Source organism: Plectrocnemia conspersa, unplaced genomic scaffold, assembly GCF_051122295.1.
Source record: "Plectrocnemia conspersa isolate PC_06_02 unplaced genomic scaffold, ASM5112229v1 ptg000005l, whole genome shotgun sequence".
Taxonomy (NCBI): domain Eukaryota; kingdom Metazoa; phylum Arthropoda; class Insecta; order Trichoptera; family Polycentropodidae; genus Plectrocnemia; species Plectrocnemia conspersa.
The window spans coordinates 19,685,153-19,704,770 of NW_028277169.1; the positions used below are offsets into that span (position 1 = coordinate 19,685,153).

The 19,618-nt window shown below is 30.6% G+C and overlaps 1 protein-coding gene across 15 annotated transcripts in view; it reads left to right on the plus strand.

Moving 5' to 3' along the window:
* The window catches only part of LOC148235052 (uncharacterized), a 398,703-nt gene that overhangs the window by 366,001 nt on the left and 13,084 nt on the right, over positions 1-19,618 (plus strand). For 8 of the 15 annotated variants that reach the window (XM_088185419.1, XM_088185421.1, XM_088185417.1 and 5 more), the window contains 3 exons: positions 1,102-1,283; positions 2,382-2,546; positions 18,692-18,851. In XM_088185419.1, coding sequence (XP_088041545.1) covers positions 1,102-1,283; positions 2,382-2,546; positions 18,692-18,851 — 507 coding nt within the window. Of the gene's footprint in view, positions 1-1,098; positions 1,284-2,381; positions 2,547-18,691; positions 18,852-19,618 lie in introns of all 15 variants that reach the window. The other 7 variants (XM_088185409.1, XM_088185410.1, XM_088185414.1 and 4 more) reach the window with 1 other exon arrangement.

A 19,618-nucleotide genomic window follows, 5' to 3' on the forward strand; every position in this document is an offset into this window, starting at 1 on the left:
TACATAACTAAAATAAAACTAAAGCAATAATTTTTATAACACGTATATAACCCTTGTCTACTCCTCTTAAAAGTGAACAAGGAAACTGCATTAAATAGAGGACGAGCATCAGCTACTTAGGTTTACTTCTGGTCTAAGCGCTTAAATTCACTAAGCATATCACAGAACTCAGGTCTAAAAGACTTGCTGCCATTGCGGCCCTTAAATCAGTATATATTAAAAGGAAAAAATATAATTCTACTATATAAATGGCTAGTGATACCGGTAACGACATATGGTTGCATCATTAAAAATAATATAAAATAGCAAATATTTTTATACCAATTTAAAATACTTCATAGTAGATTTTTAATAGGAACAATTAAAGAACATTATTACAATCATAAAAATATTACGCAAGTCAATAATAATTCACTTATCTTCAGAATCAGTTACTACAACAACATAAAGTACCTAATACATCTTGATTAAGAGACAAATTTATTTTTTACAGCCATAAAGTCTCCAGTTAATGAAACTTAATAATATAAATAATTAATTTATGTATTTTTTTATTTTTTTATTTTACTTTTTAAAAGGCTTTCGTAATTTATCTTATTTTTTTATTACTATAAGATTAATTTTTTATCGTATTTTCAACTAGAATAAAAATTGTTGTAAATATGTGTATAAAATATACATAAGATTAATTTAACGTGTTATGCAATATCTAAACAGAATCAGTAATATTTGATAAAATAACATCGCAATCGATGACACTTTGTAATTATTATTAGCACTATGTCGCTGTTTCACATTATTTATTATGCTTTCAGTTTTAAATTCAGGAAATTCCAATCCAAATATAATACCATCACTTGTTTAAAACATTCGATAGCTCGTTTGACGAGAGACATTATTTCCATGCAATAAACCCTCGATAAAATCGCAGTTTCGTATTATATTGCTGTAGTCTATACTCGTAAATAATATTATTTGTTCGATTGTGGACGTTAAATTAAATTTCATGATTATATAATACAATGTCTACTGTAATCCAAAAATTAACTTTAAATACCTAATAAAAGTAGTTGATGTGCTTTTCTTTTTGTTTTGAAGTAGAACAGGTAGCCGGCACACTCCAACCCGGCAGTCTTTGCGAAGCTCAGTACTATGGACTAAGCAGTGCACCTGCTGGTCTACTGACGAGTCCTGTGGCAGCTCCTCTTTTCTGGAACGTCGAAGGACCTCTGCAGTGTGTGCACCATTTTATACCAGCAGCCAATCAAAGCGTCACGATTACCGTAAGTATTAATTAAGTAATTAAGTTCAGTTGACTTTATAGCTGGACCAGAGTCAACGTGAATTAGAAAGCGGCTGTTTTCTTGGTCTTCCAAATCTCAGTCGATGCTAACGTTGTTTCTTTTGCTGCGAATTTAGATGAACTCTCGTGTATCCAAAATCATGAGTAACTTGTAAAAGTTTACGATAAAAGTAAATTCCTAATAGAAGTTAATGCTACGGTCTATGTTCGCATAATGTTGAAAGGGGGTGTTTTTCCTCAGTCCGACACGTACAGCAATAACTGATAAAGTTTAAATAGGTGGAGATTTGGCAACACTGCACTTGTCATCCCGCATTCTATCGGCTGTCCTCATTTGTCAATATCCTCTCCCGAATAATCTGAATCTCCCAAATAATTTGAATGATATTTAAATATTGTCTATGAATTAACTATATATAACGGGGGGGCTTTAATAAATATATATATAATAGACATTCAAAAGTTCCCATCACATCCCGAGCACTCTTTCACACGCGAACGTAATCGATACGGCCCGAGGATGAAATTTATTGTTTTCTAAGGTTTCGAGTCACGAACTTGAAAAGGGATTCAACATAAATAATCTGCGGAACAAAAATGCTCGTATCTAAAGGAAGTTACGTGTCTAGTGAGCCGCAAGGCTCGGACGCCCTTTGGCCGAAGACCCACAATGGGGTCATAGGGGAAACGATCGAAACAAGCCCTGGGAAAACATCTCATAATCTTTTTTGTAATATAAAATATACGTTATATATTTCTGAAGAGTTCTACAGTTCAAACGTAATGCTTTATTTTTGCTTTGCAGTTCAGGTTACGTATAAATCATTGTATTATTTTCAATATTATATATCAATGAATAAAACTCAAATATTGCTGCTTATTGCTTACATAAAATATTTATTTAAATACTGAAATTGTATCACTAGTGTCTCCCTAAAATTTATATAACAATACTTCGCCAAGACACCTTGCAGACTCTCTTAATGTTACGTTTGTTAAAATAATATTTTGTACTTCGTAATTCAGCGTTTTATTTGGGTTTTTTACGTAAAATCTGACTTGATTTTAATATTTTCAGATTCAAAATTTAGGTAGAGTCACCAACGACAGACACTGTTTTACAGAATGTGGAGACAGTGGCTGCAGATGTACCGTTTCTCAATTGCCATTGTCCGAAGTGGATCATTTGCTGTTGCTAACTGACACTGGAACGCCAGCTGCTTGTCTCTGTGGAAACTTTAGGGTAAATATTGTCTTATCTACATTACATTAAAACCTAGCTCAAGTTATATGTGAGTCAACTTTGACACAACTCTTTGAAACACTTTTACATAATGTAAAAGGGCAAACCTTTTGACGTACATATACGCTTTCGCAAACTTTTACAATTTTGTTAGACGAGATCCAAAGTAGAAAATGTATGCGTGCATTTATATTAACAAAGCATTCAATATGTCGGTAGTGCTATAACAAAACATGAGCGAATTTCCTTAGTGTGCCTAAAGTGTAGATGGGTTTTCGCAATATCTGAAAGTTGGTAAGGTATTTTTTCGCGCGAAAGTTTTAATTAGATTGCCCACACATAGCCCGAGGCTTCTGGTTGAAAACTGTTCCATCCACAGTATACATACAGTGGCACTTCCTTATGTTTTTCGACTTACAGTTTAAATTATAAAAGTTGCTTCTTTATCAGAAGCACCTAAAAATTACAATTATCTTTTGCAATTTACTTGAGTTCTAATATATTATATGTGTATAAACAAATATATAATATAATATAAAAAACACTCACTAAACCAGTGAAATTATATTTTCACTGGAGGGTTAACACATCCAAATTTATTTTCACCGTTAGATATATATTTCTACAAAAGATAATATATTTAAGAAATAGACACAAGTGAAATTATATGCTACTTTAAAATGTCTATGAAACTCAATTTGGCAGTTGCAAAACGTTTATATGTTTTAAAACGCAAATTTAACCTAAAATAATTAACCAATCTATACTTAATTAAATAAAAGTTCTTAAACTAACTATAGTGTTTAAAATTTCATTAGATTAATTCGTTGAAGTCAGGTTTAAGTTTGGTCTTTTAAATATTATGGTATTTTGTCAATAAATGTAGCAAAATAATTTGTAAATTCGCTTATCAAATCATCCGTTTGTGAATTGTCGGTCTCTTTTATTTACAATTGAAATAACTATCTTACGCTATTCCCTCATTAGAAATGCCAGTTAGGCTTGTTATTAAGCGTTTTAATATACCAAGAAAAAATAGTTATCTTCGGTAAAATGGGATACCACCGTGAGAAAACTTTTATCAGAATAAGTCGCAAAGTATGCGGCATAAATCAGTTAAGGTCAAAAATATTCATCACTTTTAAAAAATATAACGCCTTGAAACAAACATTCCTAGTCTGCTCTAGCGAGTAACGCAATTAAAAAAAATTGCTCTCCTTTAATAATTGGTTTACTCAAGGCATCCAAACTTTAAGAATTGTTTAACCTAGACTTTAATAATATAAAACCGACTTAACTTTTGGCCAACACTTCTTCTCTCTTCGCATTCTTTGGTCCAGTTCATCGTCCAAAATCCAGAGTAGATCCGCTTCAGAAGCGCTTAGAGACTACAGACACAATCACAGAAAACATTTCTCAATTGATGCACAACAAACTTTGTTTTAACAAAATAAGCCCGTGCACTCAAAGTAGGACATAGAAAATACAGTTTTTCTGCTTCTAAGCTAGTGAAAATATATATTTACTGTTTAAAATATACCTTCACTGGTAATAGCGTAATACGCATTATCTGTAACATATACAAATATTATTTATCTGTGAAAATTATTACTCAAAAACGGTGTTTTACAATCGCTTCTCTGTGATATTGTAGCGATAATATCCAAAAATGATTAATATTTAAATCGATACTGTTGTACTAGAAAACTTTTCTATGTATAGGTTATTATGTATACAGATGTAATTCTAAGATCGAAAAAGTTTAGTCTGTAAGATCTAAACAGGCAGTCGAATAATAGTAGAAGAAGAAAATCTAATATTAGTTTCATTTAAAAGACGAGAGTGTGTGTTGAAGTACGTTTCTCTCTTTATTTTGGTATATGATAAGTTTTCAAGACTTTTATGTATTTAGAATAGCATTGACGAATGAGAAAAACACTTCGTGAAACAATTAATTCCGTATCGCCTCTTTTATGTACCCTTTATTTAATGTCTTCCAGGTGATGCTCTATAAATGAAACCATTATAGTTGCACTTATATAGCCACAGTTTAGTTTGTTTTGAAAAATATTAACATTTTGTGCATTATTTTATGGAATATAATGTTTATTGTATATTGCTGACCAGAGTTTGGTTATCAAAGTTTGTAGTCATCTTTTCTGGCTTTCATGTGTTTATTCGTAAAGCGTTTTTGTTTAGTTAACGCTTTCTGATTGGGAATTATATATAATTTGCTACAAAGATAATACGTCAATATGTCTAACAAAACTCTAAATTGCTAAAAGTATGTATTCATCCGCTGTAAAGTAAACTTTAATTACATTCTATTATTACGTAGCAGTGTAACATCTTTCGTGAATAATAATTTCCGACACCCAAATAAGAAGTTGTTTACATGATACTTTTTTCTTAATACATACAAAAAGTAACATCAATCAAACACAAACGATTCATGCCTCATTGGTCACAGTTGAGATTCGCCTTCATTATTTTTGATTTTGAAGCTTTGCCTTATACATAGGTATGTACACATGTACATTTATAAATAATGTATACGTACAAAAGGCACGTCTTTGCCTCTATTCTCCGCCGTTTATTCTGTTTTAGTCGAATTTATGAAAAGACTTTTAGGGTGCTGAATGTGGGCCCGCGAAATAAATAACACTCTGCTAGCAAAATAAAGTAAACACACTTTTACATATATTTATCGTGCCAAAGTTCGTAAACAACTTACTCTCTTTTCTCTCCGCCTTTTTTGCGCACCCTGACAACTCGCAAGCCCAGATTTTAATATTTACTTTTTCATCGCTCCACATACATACGTTTACGTAAGATTTTTCCTTGTGTCGCCAAATTTCCAACAACTATACATTACTGTTATTGTATGTGAAAATTAAGGTCCACGCGTTGCGTATTGGCTTTCAACGTTTTCTGAAACAGTGGTAATGGATTTTCTGCGTTCTCGTGTGCTTTCACATTAAATTTAGCTTTGTCACGAATATCTCGCAAAATAAATGGATAATAAAATAAAATACTCGTGTCAGATTCAGAGTCGTGGTATCCTTGAATGTAGTCATCGTTTTAACTTTTTTTTTATTTCTTTAAAATAAATTAAGATCATCATGACCTAAATTTAGTTACTGTAATGCATCACGATGAACAAAAAAAATAAAAAATACATTGTATTTGTACAATACACACAAAAAAATACACTAATAACCAGACACTAATGGACAGGTGGTTGAACGAATACCATGCTGTTGGTCCAAAGTGATTAAATATGTATTTTTTTTATAAAACCTTCTGTTGTAAACTAACATGCGTAAGCCTAATGCGTTACAACGGTGTAAATATGTACCAACTGAGTTAGTCAATCAGATATAATAAATACCTATTTAAGGTTTTGTAACCCTAAGGGGTGTTATTTTGCTGCCAGTAAAACGCAGATGGAAACTAGTTAGAGTTATATTAGATTATATTTACATATATTGCGACAAATTATTTTGGCCTAGTTCGTAATTCTCCGAGCGATGGTGGAGAAGCTAGCGGAGGGATGATGTCGGTGAACCAATCAGAACTCTGAGTGGACGATCCTCAGAGTTCTGATTGGTGTGGCAGCGACAGTATATTCTCCGAGCGGTGGTGTAGAAAAAACGGTTCTCATGTGCTCCTATCCGCTTTCTCAGGTCGCGTGTAAGCCAAGTTTGCGTCGTTAGCGACCCTAGCACTTGAGCACGATGCTTCCCATTGACCGATTAATGGTCCGTTGCTAGTCTCAACCTGGGTCGTCCCGATGGACAACTGAGGTTGGAGTTACTGACGGCATCACTACTTTTGTTGGAGACGAAGGAAGGAACAATCTGCTGGCTGGCGGTGGGTTGCGTGCGTCCATGCTCGTATGTTGTCCGTGGGCGAACTGCAAGGGCCAATCTGCCGGAGTCTGCTTGTGACTTCCTGTGATTGCCCTCTCCTCTTCGGAGTCCAAGCTCAAGAATCCAAGGCTGCAAAGCTTTCAGACCAATTACAATCATGCAGCGGTTATCCAGCCAATCGCTGCTCTCGCTTCTTAAAAACAAAGAAATGAGTATACGCCTTTAGAAATTGACATTCGCTTGATGAATATCTGCAGGGTCAAAAAATTGTGTATCGGGAATATTTTTCATCCGGTAATACATTGTTTTCTGTGACCGTTTCATTACAAAGAAATATTCATTCAACGCAGGAGAATATTTACTGTAAGAACACTTGCGTGTTATTTATGTGATTTTTTCTGTTCCTAACGAGGGCTTTTGTGCGGTGTCATCCTTTACGCTATTGCCTTGTTTCCACGTTAATGGATGATCATTTTGGTCACAGAAAATTAACGCAAGTTTTAAGAATAAGACCCCATACATACAAGTTAGTAATAACCACCAGACTAAAAGTCTGGTAAAGGGTGACATCTATAATAATAATTATAAATTATTATGTGTAATATAATTTATAACAATAGCGCATTTTACATAAATAAAAATTTGATTGCCGCTGCCGGGGTTCGAACCCGCAGCCTCAGAGTTACTAGTCTGAGACGTTACGGACTACGCTATTCCGTAATTATTTTGAACAATTTAGCAGAAGCTGACAACACTGCTTTTATTAAATATCTTTATGCAGTAATTTAGGGCTGTGTTTTTGTAATTACAATCAGGTGACATTTAATATACATATATACATATACATATAATATCAACTCTCAGCGTTTGCCAATTGTGTCATCTATTTTCCCTTCTGCTAATAAAGCATTCACGTATATCTAAGTGCTTTTTGTGATTATTAGACTATGTTGATTCAAAGCATAAGATATATTATAAACACACAATATTCAATTTGTTTGCTCCTTAACGCCTCTAATAGCCGTTATAGTGTTTAATAAAGCACAGTAATTGCTATTCTGAGAATGATGCATGAGTACATCTATTGGATTTGTTTTAGCGATTATCTTATTAAAGCAATATTGCATTATCTATTTACGTGGAACTGGTGCTAATAGCTTTTCGGCAAAATGATTGACGTTATATAAGGACTTCTATATGAATATGTCTAAAGTAAAGATACATAGCATAAAATGAAGCAATGTTTTGCTGAATTTATTAGGCCTTAGTTGTAAAAGCGTTGTGATTTCAATATGTGCTCATTTTAGTTTTAATTTTGGACACATTTTATATTGTTAATTATATTAATCATTAAAAAAAATTGATTCTTATTTTTTTTAATGATTACATGAGTGACAATAAATAGCATAATTTCATCAACATTTCGTTTGTAACTCATGCGTAGTACTGCGACAAAACTAATATTCTCGTATACCCGAGCTATTGTTTTGATTTTGAAGGATTAAACTTATTTGACATTCGGAACGTGAAGGAAAAATAAAAGCGGTTTTTTTACAAGCATTGATAAAACTGCTATTTTTCTGGGTTCTGCGTGACGTAACCTTTTTATTTTTTAATATTTAATTTATATTATTTTGTATTTTAATAATTTAATTAAAATAATACCTTAATAATATTCCCATGAGAAATTAATCTAGTTTGATATAAATATTATATATAAACAGACCTTATGTTAAATCAGGTTTTTTATTACTCCTTTAAAAAAAATTGCTTAATGTATTCAGTCGACTGCAAAAAAATATTGCTAAAAATATTTGGAAAACGCTGAGATGACAGATTTTTAGAATAATATTATACCTTCCGAGGGCTTATTGACGACTTTTATAGTAATTTGGCACAAGAACTCGACATCGGTTGTATTTTCGATTTGGTAGATTGAGATGGAAACCGCTGACCCGTATTAGAGTTTCTAAGCGTTTCCGTTACAAATATGAGACATAATAGTTCCTAGAACACAATAAAAAACGTAAACATCAGGATATGACTTTTCGGTCAAATTGTATGAGGATGAACCTTTCTTTTATTTTGCACAACAAAAGAAAATTTATTAGAAGACGAACGGGCAAAGTGAAATCTTTCTAAAGTATCATATTGAATTAAAAAATATATTTTTTTCAATGAGTTAAGCCAGTATTACTTCCAAATAAATGTTTTTTTGCTATAGAAATGTTTTGGTATTAATATTTTATTTTATCAAATACATAAAATATTATACAATACTCTTGTATATCAATACATTATATACAACTAAAAAAAATTGCGTTGGATACATCGTACAACCTTGTAGAATTGCTTATTTTATAAATATCAAATATTTTATATATTTCGTATTTTACTAGGGTCAATACATTATAAAACATTACATGTATTACACAAAATAAAATTATTTCTAGTGTAAATCTACAGCCGTAACACATAAAATGTATGTGAATCATTTATATTTTAATACTATTGCAATTTAAAAATGCCTTCTGTAACTCATATTAATCAGCAATATTTTTTTCTTGAGTGGATACATATTTTATATTATATATCAGTTTACCTAGACTAAGTACAAAGAGTAAACGTCATAAACCAGTCTTCTATTTTAATAATATCGATTTTCTTTGCGGTACAAAAAATATTAAGCTAGTCTCTGGGATTTTTTGTGGAACAAAAGTTTTAATCCACTAAAGCTTTTGTTCCACAACGTCACTGCATAATCATATTTATCTCGACGTCGTAAGTAATATACTTATCGATAGGTATTTTTAGCAGGGCGATCCAACCTTTTGGATCTTCTAGGCAGCATTGCCCAACAAAAAATTATCAAGGGCCGCATATTGAATTTAATATTTATTTTTTACCTTAACCCATAAAACCAATTAGTCGATTAATACTTTACTTTTCACACAAAATATAATAACATAATATCGTTAATGTAAACACTGAGCCTGTTTTTTTTTAATATTAGTGCATCAATACCTGGTTTTAAAAATAAGCTATATAGTGCATTGTATTCTTCATTATGCAGTTAAAATTTTATGAAATTTCAATAAAAACGCTTTAATAAATAATTCACAAAATTACATATGTATATGATTTCAAAACTATACAATATAACTAAAAATAGAGTAGCAAATTTACTGAAATGCGATTGCTGTTTTCTTAAATTTTAGTCTTGTGATATATATAGCATTAAAGCTACATATTTTTGCTGCTTACGTGGCTTTGTTTAGACAGTACTTCAAAATAAATTAAATTACTGTTCTTATTCTCAGATAGGCATAATTTTTGCTTTATTTTAAATGTCATTCATTCATTAACTATTTTTTATCTTGGAGATGTTTAGTTAATTTAAATGAGCAGTGATATTCACTAGAAGGATTGAATGAGGCATATTAGATTCAAGTGTAAGTTTTCCTTTTGAGTTCAACTGCAGTAAAAAACAGTGTCTCCGTAGCTTGTTTCTAGAGGATAAAGAAACTTCAAATAAATGGTGTTTTAATCCTTTGAATCTTTATTAAATTTATTTTGTTAATAATATTGTCTATTTTTAACGTCACTTTATTAGTGTAGAATGCAGTGATTCTTCATGAAATGTAATTTCTTAATCTAATCTTTTTTTCTTTGTCGTCAATTTATTTCTCTAGTCAGTTTTATATGCAATTATCAATTATTATATCAAACATCTGATGGTCAAGCGAAATCTTTATAATTTTCATCAAAAAATAAAACGCTTTTTTGTCGTATATTTTGCCTTTACATTTCATCAATTTTATTTAAAGATAATGTAGAAACCATGCTAAAAAATAATGATTTTTTTTTAATTTTAATATAATTTTTTTGGTTCGCAATACTAAGTATTACAGGCTGACGGAATGGTTTTATGACAAAAGTTATTAAAAATGTTTCGTTTTATAACTTCTCAGATCATTTTAATATTATTAATTTTTAACTAAATAGACGTCGGTATAGTTTAGTGCGGTCTGGTTTAGTGCGCAAGTGCAGGACCTAACTACAGATGTCCCTCTGGGTCGACCGGCAAGGAATTAATCACTCGCTGACTGACCGGTTTTTAAGACTCACTGTATATGAACTATTTTTTACGTGCTTTTACTAGTTTCAAATAAATGATTGAATTTTTTTATAGAATATTTATCTAAAAAATATTTTTCTGATTTTATTCTCTTTAATATCTACTGAATAATGAAATTGCAAGTCAAATTTATTGCTAAAGATTTAGCATTGTCGTAATAGAGTACTTTGATATTTTTATTAACCATAACTTTTAAAATCAAAGATGAATCTTTATAATATTCTAAGGATATAAACAGGTACCTTGTCCATAGAAAGCTACTAACTTTTTGCATTAGATTATTGTATATGATTAATTTCTAGTCTTCTATCATGATTCTGTGCTAATGATTTTCTACTTTGACAATAGAGAACTAAGCCTTGTCAATAATTCTTTGATTTTTACTTTTTTTACATTAGCAATTCAAAGTTTAGAATTTTTTTTATCCAACTTATATTTGGCTACTTTTTTCTCTTATTGCGTAAATATTATTACGTGAATTTAGTATTTATTTATTTAAAGTTATGATTCTGTGTTTATTAATGGGTGTGACTCCTCTTTCCATTTCCAAAATACCACAAAATAATTTTATTACCGAAAGATTTTGATCATTAAAATTTCTTAGAAATTAATAATTCTTAGCAATTGTACTCATACACTATGCTTATACATCATTTTAGTCATCCAGTAAAAACAAGCTCTGTATATAAGTAAATGTTTTCCCCTTGATAGCATTACCCTACAAGCAAAAATAAAATATTTCACCTCTTCGCTTCCCGCGAACATCGCAATAAAACAATATCCAATTTCGTATAAAAAATCTTTACGACCCCACGAGGTGGAGTAGTACTTTTAAAACTCTCAAATAATCCCTAAGAAGAAAAAGATACAAGCAAGACTCGGGTCCGTTTTGTATTCAATCGCCGTCCCTATCGCGACTGCGATTATGTACGGAGACTGTGCCCCGAACATAATGGGGGATCAGAAAAGGGTTTAGGATATAATGGATATGGAAAGACTTGCATGCATAAAGTTTTCAGGGTCCCGAAACACTCGAGGGTCGTGAGTGACTTTTCCTTTATGCGTCGAGGGTTGAGCGATACGGTGCTCAATGATGCCGACGTCGAAACAATAACACTATGCGTGTGATAAGGTTAATTTATATTTTTTATATATTATAGTAAAATATATTTAAATTTCTAAAATAATTTTAAAAATACATTCATAATTTACAAAATAATTAAAGTGGGGCAACATTATTGATATTATCTCGAAATAAACCACGATTTGCGATCAAAATCAAACCTGAATCCATAACATATAAATATTTCTGTGGTTTAAGGCTAAATTAATAGTTTATTTTATATACATATAATAATTACCACATATATATAGAGAGAAAAATCAAGATGCCATTATCAGGCGGTGAAGTTGAAATAACAGTTCTTGGAAGTCGAAGTGTTTTTGTTGGCGTGTCGAGTTGTATTATTATCGGCTGTGATAATTGTTTTTTGCGTAAAATATATCGCAACGGTGGCTAGTTTTTATATTTATTTGTAGCATAGATTATTATTTATTCAATAAATTATATTACGATGTTAAAAAATATATAAAATCTATTTTTTTCATGAGGCCCGAAATCATTGATTCGCTCTGTATGTATGTACATATTGCTTATTCCTTTGATTAAAATTATTAAAAACTCACTATACGAGTGTGAGAAATCCAAGATATGTAGCTTCTAATCTTAAGATTTTCGAGACCAGAATACCACAGGATTGTATTCCTTAGCTATAATACACGATCTCTATATATCTCACCAAACAGTCACGTTATTGCTTTTGCCAAGTCTATACAGTAAACAAAAACATAAATGCACGTACTTCACAGACATTTTAAAATAATATTATTTAACGGCTCTCTATATTAAAATTAAATTGTCCTTAGTATTAAAAACAATAAAATAGTATTAAAAACATACCTAAATCATATTTTATAATTTACTAATAATTAAAAAAAATAATAATAATTTTAAAGCGCGTATAGATGAGTAATTTATTTTTTTTAAATCAGAAGATAAGGGTGGCTATCGATTATCAGTGTTGATAATCGATATGACAAGGTGTAATATGAGTAAACAAGCTCGTCACCGCTACATGATATATTAGGTTTTGAAATGAAATTACTATGAGGGTTATTCGAACAGTTAATATATAAAGTCTAAAAAAATACATAAAGCAATTTATTTGGTAATATTTTTGTAATGCATTTAGTACATAATTTCGGAAAATTTTAAGACTGATTTTTTTGACTTTGTTAGACAGTAAAATGGATATGTCTGGTGAATATATGGAAATATAAAATGTTAAATGCAAAAACATCCAGATAAATCGTAGTTGTGTAGTAAAAAACATTTTTGACTTGACCCGTTTTGTCGACATTTTTTGTGTCCTCTGCAGTTACCTACTCCTAAGAAATCCCTTCTAGTTTTAATCGTTATTACAAAGGAATACAATCCGACCTGTGAAATATTTGTAATTAGAAAACACATGTTTAAACCTTGTTTTCTATTTACAAATATGAATGATATTATATTATAAGAAAATATTATACAAACGATATTTAATTGTACATATAAACATATCTACGTTATGGTATTTCTAGAAAGTCATAATAAAATAAATTATTTAATATTTTTAGATTTTAATTTCCTCATTATTAATTGTAAATATACAAAACCATAAACTTGTTTTATCACGTGATCAAAATCCATTGTGCGTCATATTCAAAAGTATCCTACCATTCATACACACAATGTCAGTTTGATTCCCTCCAGCACATAAAAACACTACACTACAAAATGTAAATTTAACTGTAACCAAAAGTGTTGTGTTGTTTGTGCCCGCGTATGCAATATAAACTTTTTATTGACTTTAAAATTTATATCCGGCCATAAGGGCGGTCGTTCGTGCTCGTTGCCCGATTTAAAACTTTTCGCACATAAAAATCAAAGCCTAGGTACATACGGCTCCTCTTTCTGTTGTTGGGAGAGCTTCTTTTTTATGTTTTTTATAGTTGAAGTGAGGACACGCACCGCAACGACCCTCTGGGGGCAAACTGAAGAATACCTCCGATACTACTCGACCACCGGTACACAGTTTGATATGTGAGAGGGAAAACCCCTTGTCTTGTAACTTGGTATGGGGGCAGGAGGCTTTTCATAAGTGCGACGCTGGATGTGAAAGTGTAAGGGAATGTCTGAGGAGTTGCCGAGAACTGTGGAGGGCTGTTCACGACCACCTGCTTCTATGTTAGGCGTACAAAGTCCTTAGTTTGGAACTCTCGAAAGGCATACAATTGGAATATGTTCATTAACATTTTTTTCGACTTTTTCGAATACTTCTTAGAAAATAAAATATACGAATAATATTCGGCAAGTAAAGGTAGAAAGTTAGGAGAAAGCTTTTAAAGCATTTTATCTAGGAAAGGTGTTAGCAAACTACGGTCCGCGGGCTGAGAATATATTTTACATTTTCAAACTCAAAGTTGCAAACTATGCGCTATATAATAAAACGGTCAACCGTCACGTTATGGATTTACTAGATATGTTTCATTTTCTAACCAAAAAAATAGATCAAGGTTGTTAAAAGTGTTTATTTTAGGCTTATTTTTAATATTTAGTAGGGTCACCCTAAGCTTAAATTATAGCTGCAACCCATTTTGGCATACTGTCAACTAATGACTTACAGGTGGACAGAGACTATCTGCAATTTTTCTCGTACGCAATTTTGGATTTTCAATTGTGTTGGACAACCTTTCTTTTTAATTTTGCTTATAAATGCTCTATATGATTTAGGTCTAATGTCTGCAGTGCAGGCCATTCTAAAAGCATCAAACTCTTAAACGCAAACCAACCCCTGCTTTTTTGCTTAATATGGCATGGAGCGTTGTCTTGCTGGAATTGTATGGTAGCGTGATCTGTGCATGGAAATATTTTCCTGTAGGAATCCATTAAAATGGAATCCAACAATGAAATAAAAATGTCACTATTCACACTACCCATGCAAGTGTATAGGCTTCCTACCCCTGCTGCTGTCATGCAACTCCAGACTATACCGCTTCCGCCACCATGTTTCACTTTGAGTACTACCCAATCAGTTAGATATTTTTCTCTGACTCTAAGGGTCGCAAAAATGATTATTTTTAAATTATTGCTTTAAAAAATTATTGCTTTAAAAAGATTATTTTTAAATTATTGCTTTAAAAAGTATCAGATAACCATTTTCAATTCCTTTTGATGACAGGAAGTGACGACTTTCAAACGCCAGTTTGATGAAATTGTTTTTCAAAAAAATATTTTTATAAATCATGATATTATTTTGATGTAAACTCATTATACATTCGAATATATAAAATGTGCAAATAGATTCTGAGTCATACATTTTTTATTTAAAATACGTACAGCTGCTTTAAAAGCTGTAATTGTATTTAACTGTACAGGCGGCCCTCGGCTTTGGCACATAATTGGTTCTTGAAAATTTGTGCGAATGTGGAATGTACGAAAGTCGAGGAAAGTAAAAAAAATTGAAATTGTGTGTATTTTAAAATATTTATCAAGTAAGATGTTTAAGAGGCGTTTAAAAGACACGTTTAAGTGGAGTTTGCGGGTGTTTCCTTTGAAAAGTTTTCCACTATTCTTTTTATTTTCTTCATATAGTATTTTATAACATGCTATGTTTTTATTGATTGCCCCACGCACTTGAGATATGCGTTCTCCATCGGTATCATAATATTTAAAAATTTGTCAAGGTGCGTAATGGCTTCATTCATATTTTTCATTGTTAAAGAGTTTTCCAAAATAAACCTGTCTCATCTACATTAAATATTTGGCTATAGGAATATTCTACATCTTCAATAATTTTGGATAATTAGGAAATACGTTCTTTTGCAGCATCTTTATCCGCATCAGCCGATTCTCTAGTAAATTTAATATTATGAAAAGAATACCTCATTTTAAAATTGTAAAACCAACCGTTACTTGCTTGAAAAACCATGTTAAGATATTTTTTTAATCTATCCTTCCAATCTTTGTGCAAACTAAGAGCTTTTGCTTGAATAATTGAAATATTCAGAGGCACATCTTCTTGATGCTGGTCATCAATCTACGATGACAATGATTTTTCATTTCATCCATGTTTTTTTTTTGCTGTGTTTTTTTGGAAACATATCATTAAAGATTGTGGAAATATATCTTTATTTTCCACAATGTTGTACGTATTCTTTAATTATATTTTTATTTTGCAAAATTAAACATATCGTAGACCTGTTTGTATCATACGAACGTCCGATTGAAGCAAAAGATTCATTTAATTTTTTTTTTTTTTTAAATTAAATTTTAAAAAAATTTTTTTTAATGTGTGAAATAGTGAATTGTGCGAAAGTCGAGGTCCGCCTGTAATTTTAAATGTTCCATTTCAAGCTTATACCTTATACCTAAAAAAAATTATTATCTTACGATTTTTATTCATATATATATATATATATATATATATATATATATATATATATATATATATATATATATATATATATATATATATATATATATATATATATATATATATATATATATATATATATATATATATATATATATATATATATATATATATATATATATATATATATATATATATATATATATATATATATATATATATATATATATATATATATATTTATATATAATACTATTTCATTCCACCTGTTGAGTTTACTTATTAACTGTCATTATTTTCAAGTACAAAAATACTTGAATTTTTAGCAGTATGTTACAGTTTTATTTTTAAATCCACAAATTCACATTTAGTTTTACTATTGGTTTGCTTGTGCTTGTATATTTAAATGAGTCCACCATAAATATCGACAGTGCGATTTTTTTAAATCCAATGTTATTTCCAATAAAAGTGTTTCTATTTCCCAATGTGCTTTCTTCCACACACACATTTTGTATATAAAATCCGATAATAGCATCACAAAACGTCCGTTCGTTCGCAAAAACAAACGATGGATTTGCGCGAATGGGGCGAGAGCGCAGTAAACTCGACATGGGCCATTTTTAAGCCACGAAACGAGCTCAGTTCCGAAAGACTTTCTCAGATAATGGCCGATGGGATGGCACGAATAAATGTTTAAAATTGAACTTTTCGCATACACAAACACACAGACAACGAATGGATCTAACTAAAAAGTTTTCCCACTAAAGTGAATCGAATCCTGATCGGCGCTGCTCACTCAGACAAAACCGACGCCGTTTTACTCAACGTTCTCCTATTTCAATTTAACTTTTGGTTTATTTATATTTATGTTTTTTTTTTTGGAAACAATACTCAAGTAACAAAGAGAACCCTTAATGTATTTGATTACGCAAGCATACATACGGTAGATTTAAAATTTTACACATCGACATGTTTAAACAACAAACAGTAAGAGTATCATTATATTATAATATTTAGTGTTTTAGTAATAATTGAAAGAACTTACCACTGATTTATCAAAATTCACATGAATAATTATATATTTCCATAGTCAATATGAAATAAAAAAAATACAGAAACTCTTTTTTTTATTCAACTATAAAACGGCGGAGTGAATAGTTTTCAGTGGGAAGTGAATACATTGAAAATGAACAACAGAAATTTATCCTTATGCTTGTATTGATTTTAGATTCAATAGCTTTTGTGAGCGGCAATAATAAAATTGAATACACAGAAAGTTTAACGTTTAGTATGTACTCATACCCGCTGCGTTTTTTGGATAAAATTGTATAAATTTTAAACTGATTTTTATATTTCTGTGGGAGGTCCACCCAGCTTCATAGTTAATACTGAGGTCATTCAAACGACAAATTTAAACCTCAAAGAAACTAGCAACGCATTTGACAAGACGCATACTTAATAGTATAACTATCAGAGATTTCACCTCACTGTCAGCATCCGCACGTTAACCGCTTGATAAGTCACATAATAATGCCCCTTTTGTGCATAAAATATGCTGTAGACAATGCGTCTTTCAGCATAAAAACCGTTATCGTAATCTACCCTTTGCATTAACTACCTTCGAAGTGTGTTCATCTTACAGTTTCACTTATTTAGGGGGTAAACTAATTTCGTTGGTCGAATATTCAAGCGATGCAATTGGCCAACCAATTTCTGCAATAGGATTTGCTAGAGACGTATTGAATAGCCTTAGAGTTAAATGCGCAGCTGGATGGACCTTTCACATCAGAAAAAATAGTTTTTGATACTAAATTAGTTTTATAAATATTCAGCGGTTTTATTGTCTTTAATAAATAAAAGTTGCATTCTTAAGATATCATATATTGACCTATAAATAATAGCCTAAATGACATGTGCAATTGTCACGTCGTTTGAAAGGATTTTTTTAACAGTCAGATAGACATGTGTAGTTTCTATTTTGTAGTATAGATTTGTTCAACTATGTTTATATTTATAGTAAGTATTTTAAAAATTATTATTTCTAAAAACTCAAAAATAATCAACGCTCAAAGTGTTTTACAACAATGCAGTTATGCATATTTTTATCTAATGTACAGCTAATTGTGCTTGTTTGTTGTTGTTAAATTTATATTCTTATCTTTATGTTACTTATAACAGCCATAACCATAAATTTTAGTCGACAAATATAATAATAATAAAAACACTGTTATTGCCGAAATTTCATACATTGCTACTATTGTGCAGCTGTGTGCTTTCGCAACAGCTGATATTATTTTTTTTATATCTTTTAAATCAATACGAATACTGTTTAAATTTATTTATTATGGTAATATTTTTTATCATACTAAGTTTTCTTTTCAGAAAAGAAATAATTGAGATTAAACTTCGTACTGATTTTTATAGTCGTCATACTTTCCATTATATTTTTTATAATATAGACGTCTTTATATAATATATTCATTAAATTTGTTAATTCTTCATAATTTCACAATCAGCTAAAATATATCAATAATATTTAAATATTATATATATATTATTAGCCCTGAAACTACATATGTATCCTCCAACCCCAAAATCACGTTTGTGACTAATAAAATGTACAGTTTATTTAATTTTATTAATAATATTTTTTTACAGTCTGAATGGTTGCCTGTTGCTTTGAGAAGCTGGAGTGGTGTACAGCTCGTTTATTACGTGGCACATTACACTTGGACAACCAAAGGTTTTGCTTTCGGAGCTTCGTACCAATTTAACGATGACGCTCTTTGCGGGCACCATACTGTCACCACACACTCTGGTAAGTACACTTAATTGAATACAATTTATTTAAACATCTAGAATTTTTACCAAGTAAAACTTTGAATGCGAATGTTTTATTTAAATCAAGTACTAACTTATTTATTTATGTAAATTCAGCGACCCTCCATGGCTGACTAGTGACAAATATGTTCATTAACATTTCAAACCTGTCACGATGTCGAGGAGTAGAAAACCTGAATTTATTTAATGAATCATTTAATAATAAATGAAAGGTATGACTTTAAAAAAAGAGCTATTTAATCAAAATAGTAACAAACAGATTAAGAATATAACTTAATTAATATAATATTGCTTATGTTTGCCCAACGAGTTTATTTTAATGATTTATTGTTTACTTGTTTTACTTATATAATTATAGTAACCTTATAGATATATTTTTTGTGTCAGGTATGTTTATTTTCATATAAGAAAAAGTTGTTTTTGTCTGTCGTTTATCTTTGGTTAAAGTTTTGATTAAAGTTATTGTTGCTATTATCAGGCTGGTGACTTAAGTGAATGTTGTCATTTGGGCCCTGTGTATCTGCTTTTATTCACATGACCAAACTGTGAAGATTTTTTTCTTGCCCACTTTTTGCTGCAACCGCAAATTGTGGTTATGTAGAGATGAAATTGGATTAGTTTTATTATCATTAAGAATAGCTTAACAGCTACATTTCTATAGCACTTGTTAATTAAAAAGACTCCGAACGGCTATTGGAATGCACTTATGGCAGGTTAGTATTACAAAAGCCTGTTGACCGTCAA